The following is a 19,721-nucleotide window of genomic DNA, read 5'->3' as shown; positions in this document are numbered from 1 at the left end:
ACATTCTGCTGATCCCTCATTTCATCTCCCTAACATCCTGATTCTTTCTGTAGCAATTTCAATTTCATTTTCTGTTTTATTGGGTCCTTTGACCCTCTACCCTGCTGCTTTGTTCTTCTGTCTAAAGTTTAAATCTGCTGAATTGGACTCCACTCTCGACAAGTATCTGGGGCCAGTTACTGGGACTCAAACATAGTGTGAAATTCTCTAACAGATTCTCAAATTGATTTAACATTTAATCCATCTAACCAAACATGAAATTTATGTCAGAGCTCTCTTGCTAAGGGCAAGGGAATGTGTCAAAAATCAAACCATGGCCCCTGGAGGAGTTGAGGGAGAGGATATGTGATTCACCATTAGTGTTTTAGTCAGAATGTTTTGGTGATGTTAAAGTTTCAGAGCAAACTGGAAACACTTGAAAAGTGCACTATTGATACATTATATAAATAAATGTTTCCATTTCAACTGACTCATTTGCTGGAACAGCTTCACTTGATAATACAAATAAGGAGACAGGAAATGCGGATGGTTCAGAACACATTTTACACTTTTCTGAATATGAGTAAATATATGCATATTTTTTAATTTTTAGAATTACTTTTTATAATTTTATAATTCTAAGATGGATTATTAGAATTAGAGTAAACCTGAGAAAGTGAAAAATTTCATTTCCTTTGGACAAGATTGAAATTTGTTCTTTTCATAAAGGAAATGAGAATTGCCTCAAGTCACACTAACTAGATAGAGGTTGAGCTCCAAATTCATACCCACATTTTCCTACGATTTTATCCTCTTCCTCACCACTATTTTAGACTGTTTATTTCGAGGCTGTGTGGTTTTGTTGGGGCTTGTTTTTGGGGGGGTGATGATCTGGTCATTGACCTTTTTCTGTTTTGTTTTGTTTTTTTAGCTCTAGAGCCTTGGAATTACAACCTGGAAGGAAAGAAACTGATATTATCTCACTTAACTCTTATGACACCTCATAAGGTATGGATTATTTTGTATAATTTTTACAGACTAGAAAAAAGTTAGATAACTTGTCAAAAGTCACAGTAAAATATGTTGCTGTTTTGCCCAAAAGAATTTGGTTCAGTAGAAAGATAAGTTAGTCCAATTTGTTCCTTAGTAATCAAGCAACCTGGTCAAAGAGAACTGGGATATTGTTGAGGTTAAAAAAAAAAGATATGTTTGGGAGAATCTGAAGTAAATTGAAATGAGATATGTCTTCAGGCCTTGCAAAGAGGGGAGATGATTCAAGGTGAATAGTATAGTAAGCCAAGGCTTATCCCAGGCTGTGCCTACCACCTACCAGCTGTGTGACCTCACGTAGTTTTCTAAAGCTCTTTATACCTTGGTTTTCTCATCTATAAAGTGGGGATAATAAGTTTTCTTACCTCATAAAGCTATTTTAAAAATTAAACAAGATACTGCATTCAAGTGCTTAGACTCATGCTTGGTCCCTGGTAAGCCTCAGTGAATGTTTAAACCAGTGTTTCTCAAAGTTTGGTGGGTATCAGAATCACCTAGAGAACTTAGTAAAAGTACAAAGACTCGGGCCCTATTCAACCTCAATGAGCCCGGACCTCTGTGCTCAGTGTTAGCTTCCCAGGTAATGCTGATAAACCCCAAAGTTTGAGAATTACCAGTTTAAACAACAACAATAAACATTTGTTCATCTTTTATCTGTGTCTGACCTTATGCTCAATGCCAAGGGCACAAAGAAAAATGCATCAGTCAGGGTTCAGTTGCAAGAAACAGCAACTACTCTAGCTTTCTTAAGCAGACAGAGATGTGATACAGGGCATTAAATACTTATGAAACACTTGGAAAGCCTTGAGGACCAGGTTCTAGGCCAGGCATTCAGAAAAGAGTCTCAGAATAACACTGCCAAGTTGGTCCATCAAGGCAGCTGCTTGCTACATTCACCACAATCAAGAGGTAAATCAGAAGACTAACCATCAGGATCAGCTGGGTTTGAAAATACGCTGCCTTTCCTGCCAGCCAGTGATCCAGAAGCTACCTCAGCCACCACCACCACAACTATCTGCCAATACCTCCAAAGCTGGCGACCAGGTACAGGAATGCTGCTATAGAAAAATCTAGCACCTTCATGGCTGCATTAGTCACAGCAACAGCCAAGGTAGCCTGAAGAAGGCAGCTACCTCACAAATCTGGCAACACGGCATCTAACTAGTAGAAATAAATTTACATTTGGGGACTGAGTGGAATGTTTTAAGATTTCTGGCCTCTGCTTTACTGGAAGACCCTTTGAGGGATGCTGATTGCCAATTCACCATATCCCCATTGGCAAGTAAGATGGCACTGTGTCCTGCAGAGTTTTCTCTAGAAGGAGAAAAGGCTGTAAAATCATGTGCAGAGTAGCAGGTGCTAAGAGACACAACCGAAGAACATAGAAATGATGATCAAAGCACAGCACAGGAGACAGACCAGCCTTTGATGATGAGTTATAGGGTCTGTATGGAACTCCTAGGTGGAATTTCTTATCTTATTAATTCTTTTCCATTCTAGATTTAGAGTTCTAGTGCAAACTCAAGTGCCCAGTGTCAAGAAAAAAAAAAGTTACCTGCTGAGGGAAATAATTACCCTCCCTGCTATGTGGGACATGACATTCAGGGGTGAAGGTCTCCCTGACAACGTGGGGCATGACTCCCAGGGATAAGTTTGGCCCTGGCACCGTGGGATTGACAACACCTTCCAGACCAAAAGGGGAAAAGAAATGTAACAAAATAAGGGATCAATGGCTAAGAGAGTTCAAATAGAGTCAAGAGGCTATTCTGGAGGCTACTCTTATGCAAGCTTCAGCTAGATTTTGCTAACTGCCATGGTTTGCCAACCCCCAATTTACAGGAATTATCATTCTTGTTAATCCTAAAGAACATCTAGGGCTCTAATTGAGACTCTATAAAAGTTTATTTTCCTGAAAACTCTGAACCTTCAGAGGGTTCCTAGGTCAGACAAATCCTGAAACCCAGAGGGACCAGCCTCTCCAAGAAAAACAACTAATTCCATCCCCCTACCCTATAATGTCAACACCCTTTTTCAACACTGAAAAAGTTAGAATGGGCATAGCCCAAAGACCCCTATATATTGGGAGTAGAATCAAAGGAGAAGGAGTAGTTGTTACAGAGAAGATAGTATTTAACAGATGACTATGATTTTGAATCACTACGTTGATGTTTATCTTTGGCCTCGTGTTTTGGAGCAACTAGAAGGTAAAACTTGAAGTTGCGGAATGGTAACCCATACCAAACTCTGAAATCTGTTCTTTAACTATTTGTCAAAATGTACTCTGAAAATTATTGCTTCTTAATTATTTTTTAATTTTTGTATATGTTATATTTCACAATAAAAAATATCAAAAGTCATTATATATATTTTTAAATCCAGTTGCAACAAAAGAGAAACAAAAAAAAGTTACCGGCTGACTTCTGCACAAACCTACGCTATTTCAACTTCCGAAACCTGGTTGCTACTGACATACAAAGGAAGGCCAGACAGCATGACACATCAACACCCTGTTTAGTAATTTAAAAACAAATAATAAAAGATAACAATATTGAACACTCACTAAGAACCAAGCAAGGTGCTAAGTGATTTACGTGTATAGCTCCTCAGGCCTCACCTCAGAATTCTCTACAGTTTACAAATGAGAAGACTAAAGCCTAGAAGGTCCCATGGTGGGAAATGACAGAATCCAGATTTGATCCAGTCTATTTGTAAAGACTGGACTCTTATTTACTGTGCCAGGAAAATTCCGATCTTCTGCCCTTCCACCCACCCAGAAATCTAACTCTCAAGGATGTTTTTTTTTTCCTCTCTCTCTAGAATTTACTTTTGCTTTTTCATCTTTTTGCTTTCTTTTGAATTTTTAATCTGTAAATCTTTTAAAACTCATTTTAACCAGTACATCCTTTCAATCATTTGGCCCTCTTTTGTTTTATTCAATCTCGTTTTGGGTCGTTCCTAACTTTTCCCAAGTTCTCTATGTTTTATAAGACTTCTTTTCCATGTATCTCTTCCATGGCAGCTTGGAATTTAGTTCTCACTACAGAGGAATAGAATGGATTTAATTAAAGCCCTGTGCCTCAAGCTTTCAGTTATTGTCTTATCACCTGTTTATTGGACATCTTTCTTGGGCCAGGCTCTGTCCTAGGCACTGGGGATGCAGCAATGAATCGGACCGACTGGGACCTGCTCTTGCTGTGCTTACACCTTGGAGAAAATGGCCCTTAAATGCATAACTGAACTTTAAAAGAAACACAAGACAAGTTTAGATAATTGCATTGTTTTGAAGAAAGCAAAACATGGCAGTGGGGCAGGGGTGCTTATGGATTAGCTAGTCAGGGCAGGCATCTTTGAGGAACTGGCGTTCAACTTGCTCACCCAGATCACCGCTACTGACATTAAACTTTATTCATCATCCCAATAGTCAATACTTAAAGGTCGTTATTGCCTGGTCATTCAGACAGATGAAAAACAAAGGAAATGAAGCCCACCTTGCAGTTGGTGAGAGCTGTGCTGGTTATGAGTAGTAAAGATTTTGAAGACTGATGAATAAATGTGGACAAAGACAGACCTTTCATTTGCTACAAACTCCTGCTTTAACGTTTTCTCTCCCCTGTTTTCTGGGCTCCAGAGGATTCCTTTGTTGAATCTACAGACAGACAAGCAAGTAACGTGTGGATGTTCCTCACCTTAGTAGTCAGTGGAACTCAAGACAAGCATTCTAGAGACCCTGCCATTATACAGAAACTTTTCAAGTGATTATCTTAATGAGCATTTCCATTTAAAATACACCTCATTATGCCGACAGTATGGCTGGCTTCTGATTACAAGTTGCAGCTGGTTTGCTGCATTCCTTTCTCTTACATGATATTTTCCTTTTAACTAATTTTTGATGAAGAGTTGTGCTATTTCATATCCAACTGAGCTATGCTCACTCATTAAGCTAGTAATCATCAAGATCCATGGTTTAAATTTCCAATTATATTCTGGGTAGAAACAAATTGTTTCTTGACGATAATATGGGTTTACATTCAACTTTGTCCGCGACAGTAGATTCTGGATGATAAAAAAAATCATTATGTATTGTTTGCAAACAGCTATCATTTGTCGTCATGTAGCAAAAACACCCAGACAACTGACTGTTGGCCTCTGTTTTGTTTTGTTTTGCTTTTTCAATTTTCCTCCAGGCGATTCAGTGTACATGCTGCCAAGGAAATCTTTGAGTCTTAAATGCTTAGTTTTCATGACAGATTACAAACTTCTACAACCAACATGAGTCATTAGGCTTTTACGGGCTTTTTCATCAGGTGACTCCAAGGTCCTGGATCTTGATTTCTCAGTTTTCTTTGGAAATTCTTTGACCTTAATCTTTAATGAAAAATTCACTCCTTAACATTTGCTTCTGAGTTTTAAACACAAAACAGAAATACCGAAAGAGGAAAACATGAAACAAACACAATTAAGATTTAATAGCTTTTTCACTCAGCTAAGCACTTTTCTTCTTGTTAAGCCAAGCCAAACAAAAGGCAAATGAAAGGAAAAATCAAATTCTTAGAGAATAACACATCACCTGATAGCATTTCATGAAGCCTAGGAAAAGAACTACTAAGTCTCCTCTCCTGCTCCGGAAGGACCATGCCAGTCAATACTCTCTAGGTTTGAGGAAGATGGGGTAAAGGTCTTTGCTGGAGCCACCAGTGGCTTCTGAGCTTGCTGTAAAATGGTACCATATGGTATGATGGACAGAGCCTGGGATGCAGACTTAGGGGACCCAGGCTCTTATTCTTGTTCTATTACCAATTAGATGTACAGCTGTTTGGGGCTCAGTGTCTCATCTGAAAACATGCTGCGATACACAAGATCATCTCTAAAGATCTTTCATCAAAAATCTATGAGGCAAATAAAGAATGTATACTGATTAGATAAAATAATAAATGTTCTTAAATCTGGAAAGAAAAAAATCTATGATGTTCCCCACTACGTGGGACATGACATTCAGGGGTGAAAATCTCTCTGACAACGTGGGACAGGACTCCCAGGGATGAATCGGACCCTGGTGCCAGGGGATTGACAATGCCTTGTTGACCAAAAAGGGGAAAAGAAGTGTAACAAAGTAAAGTGTCACTGGCTAAGAGAATCCAAACAGAGTTGAGAGGCTATTTTAGAGGCTGCTCTTATGCAAGTTTCAGCTAGGTATTGCTAATTGCCTTGGTTTGCCAACCTCAACCCACATCATTCCTGTTAACTCTTAAGAACACAAAGGGCTCTAACTGAGACTCTATAAAAGTTTCATGCACTAAGTTTACTTTCTTGAAACTTATAAACTCCAGAAAGTTCCTAGGCCAGATAAATCCTGAGACCCAGAGGGGCCAGTCTTTCCAAGACCATCAACTAATTACATCTCCCCTAACCTTTATTGTCAACACCCCTTCTCAACATGAAAAGGTTGGAATGGGCATAGCCCAAAGATCTTTATAGAGTGGAAGGATCAAAGGTGAGGGAGGAGTTATAACAGAGAAAATAGGATTTAACAAATGAGTATGACTGCTGAATCACTATACTGATATTTCTTTTAGCCTCCAGAGCTTTGGAGCAGCTAGATGGAAAAATCAGAAATAGTGGAATGGCAACCTATAACAAACTCTAAAATCTATTCTGTAACTACTTGTTAAAATGTAATTTGAAAATTATTGATTGTCCTTTCTTTTCTTTGTCTGTATGCTATATTTCACAATAAAAGATTATTTTTAAAAATCTGTTATAATGTAAAGGTAAGAAGAGTCCAGTAGCTCCACAATACTGTATTTTAAGGAGGTATTTGGTGATGTGATGAAAGAATCAAGCATTAAAGAGAATCTATTGACTTTTTCTAGTATTCTGTCATATATTAAATTTCATGTCTACAAAGAATTATAATATAAAAAGATTAATGTAAGCAAATATGATTAAGCTAAGGACAGAAGGTAATAATTATACTAAATCAAAGAAACATATCGATACGCAGTGAAATAGAAATCATAGTTCAGTTAGATTTAGGGAACAACAATTTTAAAAAAATAGTATAACTGGGCTGTATTTAAATACCAACCATACACATTTCAAGGGACTTTCAATTCTTTCTCAATCCACTAGATGTTTAGCCCTCACATGATCAGTTTTCTTGATTACTAAAGAATTTGGGTCTTGTTTTACTGATCAAAATGAGATAAATTTTCTTGTCCTCAATGTTCTTATTAGGTATTTGGCCAAAATAATTCAAAGATTCCATCAATCTCTAAAATTCTGAGAGCCTGTATTTTGGGGGTGGTTCGAAAATCTGGACTCTAATTAATTCAATTAAGCCAATACAAGGAATGTTTTACTATCAGTTCTTTAGCCATAGCTTCCTAAATAGTTTCATTTCAGGGACATCAAAAAGGACACTTCAAGTTCTCTGCCCTCCCTTCACCCCAAAAGAAACTCACCTGCTTCCTGACTTTATAGAATTAGAGATTCATCTGTTTAACTTAAGATCTGTTCTGCTGGTAAAATACAAAAGCCTTTGCAAAGGTCACACATTAAACATTGTCAGTCACTTTTTCCTTTGTTTGAATGAATTTTGTTTCAATTTGACCCTTTCTTGTTCCATAAAGGATTTGAAGCTGCTTATTGGGAATGAGTTAAGCAAATGCATTTCTGAGATCAGATTTGATGAAAACCCATGGGAAGCAGGGGAGAATGCAGGAAGGAGAGTGTCACCAATGAGAAAAGCTCTATGTAAATTACGAAGCGCTATGAAAATATTAGCAATCGTTATTAATACCAGGGAGGTGAGATGCTAAAAGATAAAACTTGTCTATTTCCTAGTGTTTCAGAGTCCACCATTTCAACAGGTCAGATTATTCTTCATTCACCATTCTCATGGGGCTTAAAGTTTCCTGCCTAATTGTTTGGACACTTTATTAGAAAAAGAAGCCCTATTCATATTTTTCTCTGTCTTGCTCATGTTGCTTCCTGTTTCCTAAATGGCACGAAATTCAGTTAGCCCCAGGGCTGTCTGGGGCCACTCTTTGCACAGTCTCACAATCTTCCCTATTTCCTGGAAATGCAAAGATCCTTCCTCTGTTTTGGCATAAACAGGTATTAAGCTCAGGATGGAAAAAAATTACTTTTAATTTAAGTAGGTCTCTCAATGTTGCCAGAGCTGATTGGCACAAAATGCACAGTCTGTCATTATCAGCAAAGAACAGTCATAGTCATTTTCAAATATATAAGTTTTAGCTAAACACAAGAAATTCAAGAAACATTTTTGAATTGCACTATACAGATTACATTTTGTTTGGGTCACAAAGATGACATGATCTTAAGAGAGAAGAAAGTAAAAGTTTTTCCCACCTTACTGGAAGATGTCAACCCAGGATGAAGCTCCATCACTAAGACAGGGAGCCAAGAGAGGGAGGCTGGCCTTGTGGGGGAGCCTTTCTCCTGTAACTGGTGGCCTGAATTGGCTGTCACCAAATGGGATGGGTAATCTCTTGAGTCTCCTAAACCCTCTCCCCTGCGTGGGATGAAAACTAACATATCTACTTGTATACTTATTGGATTTACCTTATAAAATAAAATGAAGCCCAAGTGATATTTAGGACAAGGACTCATATTCAGTCCTCGTATCCTGGGGTCATGTGCCACACTCAGCTTGGGGGTCCCAGAGAGATTCCCAGGAGGGGCGAATTGTGGTGGGCTTTTTTCTCAAAACAAGATGCACTCAGGGGTGGGCTGCACTCAGGCTTCTAGCAGCTTGGCTGGCATGCTTCCAGCGTAGCATGGGAAGAGACGGCTGAAGAGGAGGGCACAAGTGAGGTCAGTTCTTGGTGAGGTAGGAGATGTCGTGTGTATCACACAAGCCACCCCCTGATGGGTCATGGTGTAGTATGGGTAGAACTTATACAACTGTTTTTCCCATTTTTAAGGAGTATTGGAGACAGAACCCACACCAACAATATATGCAATTGCCACAATTCCTAGAAGGCTCATCAAAAATGTTTTCCACCAGTTATCCCACCCTGTGAACCAAGCCTTCATTTGGGACTGTGATGAGTCATCACCCATTTGATCTATGAGTTGCAGCTGTTTTGCAGGTGGACAAAGGACTTCTTCACTTTGGCTTTCTTTACCTGGACATAGATACAGAGCTCAGTTTTTTATAAAGTACACATGCCTGCTTATACTAAGGTGAGACTGTCCAGGGCCATATTATTTTGTAACACCACCTTGCCAGGGCTGCAGTTTTTTTTTTTTATTATTTAGTGAGGAGAAGCTACGTTAGTCTCATTGAGGACTGTGTTTATAAAGTTTTGGAAGGTTTCCATTTTGAGCATGAGAATCATTATCACCTCCCTAGGAAACAAAAATAAGCTCATTTAAGGGCACTGAAATTGTACCTGATATTCTAGAGTGCATCTAAAGGAAGCCAAGAGTACATATCTCCATCCACCCAGGGAGTAGCCACAGCCACATCTTTATGCCACATCACCACTGTGTGCCTTTAAGGGAAATCCAGTAGTTACCAGGTGGTAGCAAACTAGTTACTACTAGTTAAGACAATGGAATGGGAGCATTTTCCAGGAGGTATATAGCCCAGATGGCTAGTATTAATTGGCTCATGATCTTTTGTGTGATTTCTTTTTCCCAACACAGGGAGGTGGTTGTGATAGTATCCCTGTGGTAGGAGTTAGCCAAACAAATCTATCCTATAATTGGACATAGGGCCCCCATTGATGGAAGATGGTATCCTTTGGGGCATTAAGTGCTCTCCCAATGGCTTTTTTTTTTTTCTGAGACTTTGCTGGAAAATGTTAGGTTGTACTCCAGGTATTTAGTCCCCCCACCCCACCTCCTGAATTGATTGCGTCACCTGTGATGTCAGTGGGGTGTAAGGTTGATGCTTTCTTCTCTTTTCAGGGTTAGTGATGGGCACCTTGTCATGACCTCAAAGCAGATTGACCCACCAGGAGGCACCTTCATAGCTGCTCAAAGGCATGAGGCAGGAAACCCAAGAGCTGAACCAGTTGTGCGTGTTCATCATGTGGTAGGCCCAGGTTAAAAACATATTCTCAGCGGCACTCCAAGTGTTAGCATAAGCAGTTAGCCATCAAAGACAGCATAAGCTACCAGTGAAAAGATAAGGACTCGTTAGGAACACAGGCGGGGCTATCTTGCCCTTTTACTAACATGAGACAAGTGTTGGTTTCTCCTCCCGTGATGACCTCTGCTGCAGTAGGGGTTTATATTTTGTCCCACCTCCATGTTAATAGGGTTTACATTAATTCAGCTCACTTTTGCCACAGCTGTTGCCTTTTGGCCCAGGATGCTCGCCTGCCCATCGCCAGATCTTCTCTTGCCAGGAATCTTGCCAGATTTTCTCTCTTCCAGAAATGTTGGGGTTAACTTTAGGGTGGTAGGGGCCTCCCACATCCATTCCTTGAGTATTGTCAACCCCAGACCCCCAAGTATTATTCAGGTACCTGAAGTGATAGGGAGAAGATTTCGTAGCGCTATCCCCCCTTGCAGTGAGTTTGCAAGGATGGATGATTGACACTGAGGAAATGGAAATTTCCTAGCGGAACATCAACAGCAGCCCTTGCATAATTGAAGGGTTGGAATAAAAAATGAGTGTCATGATTTGGTAAGCAAAGCAAATGATACACTTCCTCCCATCAGACTGACATAGCTTTCTGAAGTACCTTTTTCAGCTATGACAGCCATTAAAATCAAGTATCAAAATAAGCTGAAATTAGAACCAGGTCTTTGAATTGCTATAATATGAAATGTTATATCAAAATTTTCAAAAAATAGTGAAGCGTATTTAATCACTTTGCTGTCACTAAAAAATTACTATTAGTAATATATAATTACAGATATAAATAGTATTTTACGAATACAAAAGATTTATGCACCATAAATCAATAAAACTACTTTTAAAGAATTTATTTTTATACCCGCCTGTTTAAATGTTCAGTTTTGCACAGTTTTAGTGCATATAATAATGGTGCTTGTAAAAAAATTTATAAGTAAATCATACTTGTATCCAGAGTAAACCTTCAGAAATATTTTATCGGTAGAAATAGCACTATCAGGAAAATATCAAGAATACTCACCCAGAAAATGCCTATTTTTCTTATGTTTACAGACCCCCATCTAAGGCCTTCCTCCTCAAGATATTTAGCAGGCACATCTCTATCCTGTCTTAAAATTAAACTCACAAAAGCATCCTTGCTTGATCTTGCAACCTACTCCGACTGTCATTCTATTTCTCTCCTCCTTTCTATTGTCAGATTTCTAGATAACGTGGCCATCAGTCATGTCTGTGTTGCACAAATAATTTCATCTCCATTGCTTTTTGTCCTCCCCACAATCCTCATCATACACATGCATGTACAGGCCTTATTCTTAATATGTTACCCTGCCTCTGAAACAGGTGGTTTGGGTGTACCCACAAATCTTAATGCCAAATCTCTCAGTTTTTCCATGCCCTTGAGCTCCTTGTACCCAGTCAAATTTATCACCCTTTTCATATTACATTTTTTGTTTTGTTTTGTTTTATGCATGTCTTTATTTTATTACCCTTCTACCCACACCCTGGATAAAGAGACTGTCCATCACATGGCCACACGATAAACCCTCCATAGTTATGCAATCATTAGCAGAGATCAAGGCTACTGGATTACAGTTCAGCAATTTCAGGTATTTCCTTCTGGCTATTCCCATACACTAGAAACTAAAAAGAAACATCCATGTAATGATTCAATAGTCATAATCATTTGCTGAATCCTAATTTCTCAGTTTGAGAAATTTCCTTTTTCTCATTTGCTCATTCTCTCAATCTTCAGAGATATCTGGGAAATGGCCATCTTAACTTCTTCATGTGGGAAAGGAGTGTCGATCTTATAGTGCAGAGGAGGGAATCTGGTTGATGTTCTTGGAGAGATGGGCACTTCTGGATTTCAGGACTTATCTGACATAGGAACAATCTGGAGGTCTTAAGTATCTAAACAAAAGTAAACTTACGAAGAAAAACTTTTGTAGACTCTTAGATAGAGCCCTGGGTTTTCTTTAAGGTTTGCAGAAACAGAGCTTGGCACACTATGGCACTTTGCAATATTTGACTGAAGTGTAGATAAAAATGACCTCTCTACTCTATTTGAAATCTCTTAACCACTGAAACTTTATTTTGTTTCAGTTCTTTCCCTTCTTTTGGTCAGGAAGATACTATCAATCCTATGATGACAGGGCCAGGTTCATCCTTGGGAATCATGTCTCATGTTGCCAGGGAGACTTACAACCCTGGGAGTCATGTCCCACATGGGAGGTGGGGGGCAGGTTAATGAGTTCATTTGCAGAGGTGGCTGAGAGAGAGAGAGGCCACATCTGAGCAACAAAAGAGGTTCTCTCAGGTGTCTCTTAGACAAAATTATAAGCTGACTTAGCTTTGCCATTGCAGAAATAAGTTTTATAAGGGCAAGCCTCAAGATCCATTGCTTGGCTAATTAAATTGGGAGTCCTTAATGCTTAAGAGAATATCAGGAATACCCCAGGAGGGGAAGTTTGATAATTCCACATTTTCCCCCAGTCCTTCAATGGGATTTTGCAAACACATTTTTACTTTCTGCCCCAAACACTCTGGAATCTACCTCTTCATATTACTTTATTTTTTCTTCTCTAATATTTTCCTCTTTTGTTTTATTTTCATTTTTAGACAAACAGTAGGTCACAGGATTATAAACCAGTGAGAGATCTGGTCAAAATTTGAGGAGGTGGGACAGGACTGGGCAGAGTGATTGGCCAGGAGATGCATGTATAGACCAGCAGAGTCATGGTGAGGATGGAATGGCAGGGATGGGGGCAGGTCCTGGGGGATGGCCAGGAGTAGGAGGGGTCATGGGGAACCACCAGGTCTCTGACTAGGGGCAGGGGGCACAATGGGGCTACCCCTGAGATGGGCACAGCAGAGGATGGGAGTGGGCACGGACAGGCTGAAAATAAGGGGCTGTGGGACTTCCCAGGGGCAGTTGTCCTCAGGCAGCAGAGACTTCACTGCCCAGCTCGTGCTTTTCCTTCTAGAATCTCTCTCACTGACTTCAGGGCCCAGTGGCCCCTTCTCGGCTGGCCTCCCTGACTGGGTTGCCAGATAAGATACTGGACACCCAGTTAAATTTGTATTTCAGAAACCCCATGAACGCATGTACCATTTGGAATACATATCATATTACTTAAATATATATATATTCAAATAAAATATCTCCTTCCCCCATTCTGCATTATTGTGGCAAATTCGGTCTCCTGTCAGATATAGCTAAAGTTTTCCAAGTGACAGGTGCTTGTCACCTCTCACAAGACAGTTGTCCCCGGCTGCTGTGTTGGTTACGTTTTGTCATCTCACCACTCTCACCCAGGTGTGGTCACAGTCACTCCTGATATTAGCTGCCTACCTTCTCAGCCCAAGGCCAGGTGCCATGGTGCAGAGGGAGCACCCCTCAATCAGATCAAAGACCCCACTCTCATGTTCTCTCTCTCCAAGGTTCCAAGTTCCCATCTCTGGCCCCTGCATAGGAAACAAAACTTTCACAAACCTCATACAATCCTGCCCTGAAAGAATGCCATGCTTTCACCTTCTCATATAAAACAACTTAGCTGCAGTGGCTCTCAACGCTGGCTGCACATTAAAAGCATCTAGGGAGCTTTTAAAAATTCTGGTGATTGGGCCACACCTGCAGAGATTAAGATTCAATTAGCCTGAAGAGGGGTCAGGGCACAATTATTTTTTTTAAAGCTCCCTAGGTGGTTTAATGTGCAGCCAGAGTAAAAAAGCCTCAGCTTCCCTGTTCACTGCTTCAGCTTCTCAATTCCATGATAAGAGTTTGCATTCTTTTGCATAGCTGAAGACCTAATCACTTATTGCTCTTATGCATATAATCCCAATTTATGGCCTTTTAACAAAAGAGCAGAAGTTTTGAAATTATTCATTTTCCTGAAAGAGTGCAAAGATGCCAGATCAAACTCTTAAGCTGGGCTCAAGTCCAAGTGTGCAGGCTTTCTATAAGTGGGCAGCTTTTCCTAACCCAGACCCCAAAAGGGATGAGAGGAACTGTGGTGGGCAGCAAGGTATGTCTCTCTCTTCCAGAACAAACCTAGGGGTCTGTGACTTTTTTTGTATTTTTACTTTTATTCTTTTCTGATTCACGGCACCATGAAAACTTCCCCATTTCCATTGATACTTTATCCTATCTTGGCTTGAGTGATATTCAATGAACCAAATCTCCCTCTTCAGCCTCATGTCTGTTTCTTTCATCATCCCTCTTCCTCTTGCCCATTTTAATTTAGGCCCTCTCCAAGGCTCGGTCCTTGGCTCTCAACTTTGCTTCCTGTAGATACTCCCTCAAAGACGTTATAAGTGATACCTTCAGTGGCTACATCCTTTCTTTATCCTAAGTATCATGCTTGATGTTGGGAATGCAATGCAGACCCCCGCATCATACGGCATTCACTCCAGTGGGGAGACCAACTTATTCAAAACAAGTTCATGAGTAAATATACAAATGCAAGTTGCCTTAAAGAAAGGGACAGAACTCTATAAGAGTATATAACAAAGGGAGGAGTCAAAGTGTGGGAGAAGAGGGAAGTGCTGGCATTTGAGCTGGGATCTGAAGTTTAAATCAGCTCATACAATAGTCTGGGGCCTCCCTGATTAGTTTGTGAATTCCTTGAAGAATGACAGTGAGTTTTAAATTTTTGCTGTACCCAACTGTATTCATTTCCTAGGGATGCTGTAACAAAGGACCACAAAGTAGGCAGCCTAACCCAACAGAAGTTATCCTCACAGTTCTGCAGACTAGAGGTCTGAAATCAAGATGTTAGCAGGGCCACACTCCCTCTGAAACCTAGAAAGGAGAATTTCTCCATACCTCTTCCTAGCTTCTGGTAATTTGCCAGCAATTGTTGGCATTCCTTGGCTTGCAGCTGCAGCTCTTCAATCTCTGCCTTGGTCATCACATGGCTATCTTCTCTCCTGTGTCTCTGCACCAAATTTCTCTCTTCTCATAAGAATATGGGTCATGTCTGGCCTCATCTTAACTGAACACATCTTCAAGGAATCTATTTCCAAATAAGGTCACATTCATGAGAATGAGCTTAGGACTTGAACATGTCCTTTTTGGGGATACAATTCAATCCATAACACCAACCTTCAGAATCAACTTCAGAAGCTGGGAAAATATTGATTGATGGGTTAATTGTAAAATTTATTGCAAATAGCAAAACATTTCTTAGCTGGTGTTTTTGCTTATTAGGCTTATCTCCCCCAATAAAGGAAGTGCTCCTCCCCTTTGGTTATGGGATACTGATAGAGATGCCAATCATAGTACACCCACCCTTAAGCCATCCCTCTGACACTGAGAGCATTTGGATGGGTAGGGGAAATAACCAGGCTGGGTCAAACACAGCTCTTCCCTGGGATTCTTCCACCTGGAATCGAAGGAACAGATTGATGGAGACCATGAAATTGGAGCTATTGGTGGCTCTCCTTCCTACCACGTGGAGAAATCTCATCTTAATCAGGTAAGAAAATAAACACCCAGAGGATAGAAAATATGCCAGTCAGACAATGGGAGTTCTGGCGCATCAGGGTCCAATTCCAATCCCAGATGTCCCTACAGCTTCCATGATTCACACAAGACTTGCTTTGATTTTGTGAGCTACTCCTTTAATAGGATCCACAATGAGTTTTACTTCTACCAATTTGAATACGAATTCTACTCCTTGCAACTGACTTAGTCCTGATGAATACATATTGGCTCATGTTCTATTCACAAACACATTTGGGGGATGTCTACCTTGTCTTTAATTATAGGAAAATTGGTGACCAACATTTATAATAAATAAAATCAACAAACATGGCACTGGAGCTGTAGAAATGAAAAAGAAGTGGATGGCATTGTTACGAACTTCAAAGTCAGTAGGGGAAACCATCAGTTATAATATAGTATAGCAAGAGCAATGACAAAATTATATACAAGAGACAGTAATTCTAGCATTATATTATCATTTTAATTTTGACTTGTCATTTATAATTTATTGGGACCTAGTACTTATATGGCATTTGCCTCTGTCTTCTGACTATCTCAACTGTGCAAATGGAAGATTTATTTTAAAATAAAATTTAATTTTTAAAATCTTACACTTAGCCTTTCCTATACTGTTGTATGTCCACTCATAATTTCAAACCAAACAGCCATGTCTTTTTCTTAGTTTTAGGGTAGGAAGATTAAGGAAACACATCATTCTAACCTTCTCCCTCCTTTATAATGAATAGATTGGCTTTTACTCTTTCTTCATACATTTTCATCCTTTTAAACTAATTTCCTTGGCTTCTTCCTCAGTGTGCCAAGCCCTTTCTACAACCTAGAGAATGAACTGAGACCCAAACTTCTCGGTCAAGGTAAGAAGAGCTTGCCATGTCTTGCTTGTCTTTCCCTGCCAGGGACGTATTCAGTGCCAGGCTGGGCCATAGTCCAGACCAGTAAGGACAAATAGGGGAGTGGTGGAGAGCTGCACTCAGCCTCTTATAGTCTATATGGTTAGAACAAGTCGCTAATCTTTGCAACCTCAATTGGTCTTCCATTAAATTGATATGATAATAGTACCTCACTCAAAGGATTCCATAGTGCCTGTCCAGTAATAAGTATTCAGTGAATGCCAGTTGCTTTCTTTATATAATAGTTAGTCCAGCTTGGGTTTACTAAGATGTCATACTGTTCTAGTTTGCTGACTGCCGGAATACAATATACCAGAAACTGAATGGCTTTTTAAAAGGGGAATTTAATAAGTTGCTAGTTTACAGTTCTAAGGCTGAGAAAATGTCCCAATTAAAACAAGTCTATAGAAACGTCCACTTAAAGGCATCCAGGGATAGATATCTTGGTTCAAGAAGGCCGATGAAGTTCACGGTTTCTCTCTCAAGTGGTAGGGCACATGGCGAACACAGAGTCTCTCATCGAGAAAGGCACATGGTGAATACGGTCAGGGTGCCTCTCTCATCTGGAGGGCACATGGTGAACACAGCGTCTTCTGCTAGCTTCTGCTCCTGGCTTCCTGTTTCCTGAAGCTCCCCGGGAGGCATTTTCCTTCTTCATCTCCAAAGGTTGCTGGCTAGTGGACTCTGCTTCTCATGGCTATGTCGTTCTGTTCTGCTCTCTCTGAATCTCTCATTCTCCAAAATGTTTCCTCTTTTGTAGGACTTCAGAAACGAATCAAGACCCACCCAAATGGGTGGAGACATGCCTCTACCTAATCCAGTTTAATAACCACTCCTGATTAAATTATATCTCCAGGGAGATGATCTAATTACAGTTTCAAGCATACAATGCTGAATAGGGATTAGAAGAACTGCTGCCTTTACAAAATGGGATTAGAATTAAAACATGGCTTTTCTAGGGTATATACATCATTTCAAACCAGCACACATATCTTTGACTGTCCTTGTGCACAGTCAACTCTTTCACAACCTGAGTCACCACCATTTGCTTTGCTAAAAAAATTATCTCATTTTTTCCTTTTGAACTTTATTTTTATTTTTAATGGATTAGTTTTTCTCTGGTAAAGGTGACTTTGAATTATATTTATTTTCCCCAATGTGTAAACAAGGCTCAATGGAGCAATCAACAAGCAATATAAACAAGCTTTAAAATGTTTTCATCCTCCTAATCAGAACTAAATCATTTTGACCTCTATCGCAGAGAGTACCAATCAGTATGAGTCTCCAGGGTGACTTGCCACCACCTGCCAGTCTACTTGCACCACATCTTCCTGATTATGAGGAAAATCATTATTATCATCAGAGTTTTATTAAGTGCTTGGTCTTGCTTCTAAAGGAGCTTAAAGATAGAGAGACATAGGGAATACATACACTTGGATTAACTGTGTAGGTACAAGAAATGACAAAAAAATCATCCAAAATGAGTATCTATCTGGCCAGTGGAGTGTGTACATCATAGAGGTTAACCAAGGAACTTGAATTCAAGGATGATATATTTAGGTGCATTTTAGGGATGGGAGCCAAGTTAGATTTTACTGGCTCTGAGACGTTATACCAAGTCAGATCCTGTTCCAGGCACTGGGAATACATGACTGACTCAGAAATTCTCTGCTTTTGTGGAGTTTACAATATAGTGGGAGGAGATAGACAATATATATATTTGCATGTGTATGTGTGTGTGCATAGACATGCATTAGGTGATTGGGACTCTCTTGGAAAAATGGTCTTTACAGATGCCACCAATTTGAAGACTCTGAGTTGAGTTTATCCTGAAGTATTCAGTTGGGTCCTAAATTCAATGACAAGTGATCTTGTCATTGAAGAGAGGACTCCATCTCTCTATGATGGCAGGATTGGAGTGATGCAGCCACAAGCCAAGGAAGCTGAAGAATGCTGACAGCCCCCAAAAGCTGGAGGAAGTGAGGCCCTGCTAACACCTCAATTTTGGACTTCTGGCCTCCAGAATTGTGAAAGAATAAATTTCTGTTGTTTCAAGTCAAGAGGTTTGTGGTGATTAGTTACAACAGCTTCAGGAGATGAGTACTAATACAAAACTATGGTGAAGGGGTTGAGAAACTAATTCTCTCTCAGGTTACTGATGGGAGGTGGTAAATTGGTATGACTTCCATGGAGGGAAATTTGGCAAGATGGAGGGAAATTTGGCACTATTTATCAAAATTGCAACCCTCACATCATTTGAATCAGCAATTTCAACCTCAGGATTTTATCATACAGCTATACTCCCACCCCCGTGAGATGATGTTTGTGCAAGGTTATTCATTGAACCATTGTAGCAATAAGCTGGAAACAATCTCTGTGTAGAATGAGTATGACACTATAGGGTACAATAAAGGCATGGTTCTTCTCTTTCACCGACTGTGGGGCTCTTTTCTGTTGAACTCGCAAACTATTCTCATTTTCTTTTTTCAGATCCTTGAGATAATAAAATAGCCTTTGGTAATTTTAATTATAAAATTAGTCCTATTGTATTAGCCTGAGCATCCAGGGTAATATTAAAGTTCTCATATTCTCATCCAATTTACTACTTTGCCTTCCCCTAACAAGAGGTTGGAGGTCTGCGGAGGGAGCATGGCTCACTTCTTATTTCTTTCCTGGATCCTCTCCTCCCTGCCCCATACTGAGTCTGCCTCTAGGACTTCGCCAGGTTTGAAGGAGCTGGGGACAGAAAGACTGCTTGGCATAGGTATATCATCTGACAGTGGTGTCCTCTAGAAGTTGGAGTGCACTGGTCAGGTTTATGCTAATGTTATAACAAATAATCCCCAAATGAGAGTGGCTTAACGATGAAAGTTTATTTCTCACCCATGTCACGGACAATGCGGATCAGCTTTTGGGTGGGGGTGGATGGTGCAGGGTGGCTGGTGGCGGGGTGGGGGACAGATAGGGCTCTGCTCCATGCTCCATGGTCCCACTTCCTTTTCTTTTCTAGGGCCTCATTCTGCTCTGTGTGGTGGGAAAAGAAAGCACGAAGTCTCCTGTGGGCAGTACTTTAGGGCCAGGTGAGAATACATCTGTTGTACGCACTCCTGCCCCATTCTATTTGCTGTAACTCAGTCCCACAGTTTCACAGAACTGCAAGGGCACCTGGGAAATGCGGTCCAACTGT

General features: G+C 40.1%; 1 protein-coding gene across 2 annotated transcripts in view; it reads left to right on the top strand.

Annotated features, from left to right (window-relative positions):
- The window catches only part of LOC143663112 (uncharacterized), a 60,564-nt gene extending 42,158 nt beyond the window's left edge, over positions 1–18,406 (top strand). The window contains exons 2-4 of one of the 2 annotated variants that reach the window (XM_077136553.1): positions 911–987; positions 16,440–16,498; positions 18,328–18,406. In XM_077136553.1, coding sequence (XP_076992668.1) covers positions 911–987; positions 16,440–16,472 — 110 coding nt within the window. In that variant the 3' untranslated portion in view covers positions 16,473–16,498; positions 18,328–18,406. Of the gene's footprint in view, positions 1–910; positions 988–9,966; positions 10,020–16,439; positions 16,499–18,327 lie in introns of those variants that run through there. The other variant, XM_077136554.1, reaches the window with a different exon arrangement.
- The last annotated feature ends 1,315 nt before the right edge of the window (positions 18,407–19,721 follow it).

Source organism: Tamandua tetradactyla, chromosome 19, assembly GCF_023851605.1.
Source record: "Tamandua tetradactyla isolate mTamTet1 chromosome 19, mTamTet1.pri, whole genome shotgun sequence".
NCBI lineage: Eukaryota > Metazoa > Chordata > Mammalia > Pilosa > Myrmecophagidae > Tamandua > Tamandua tetradactyla.
This window is presented reverse-complemented; position numbering and strand designations above follow the sequence as displayed.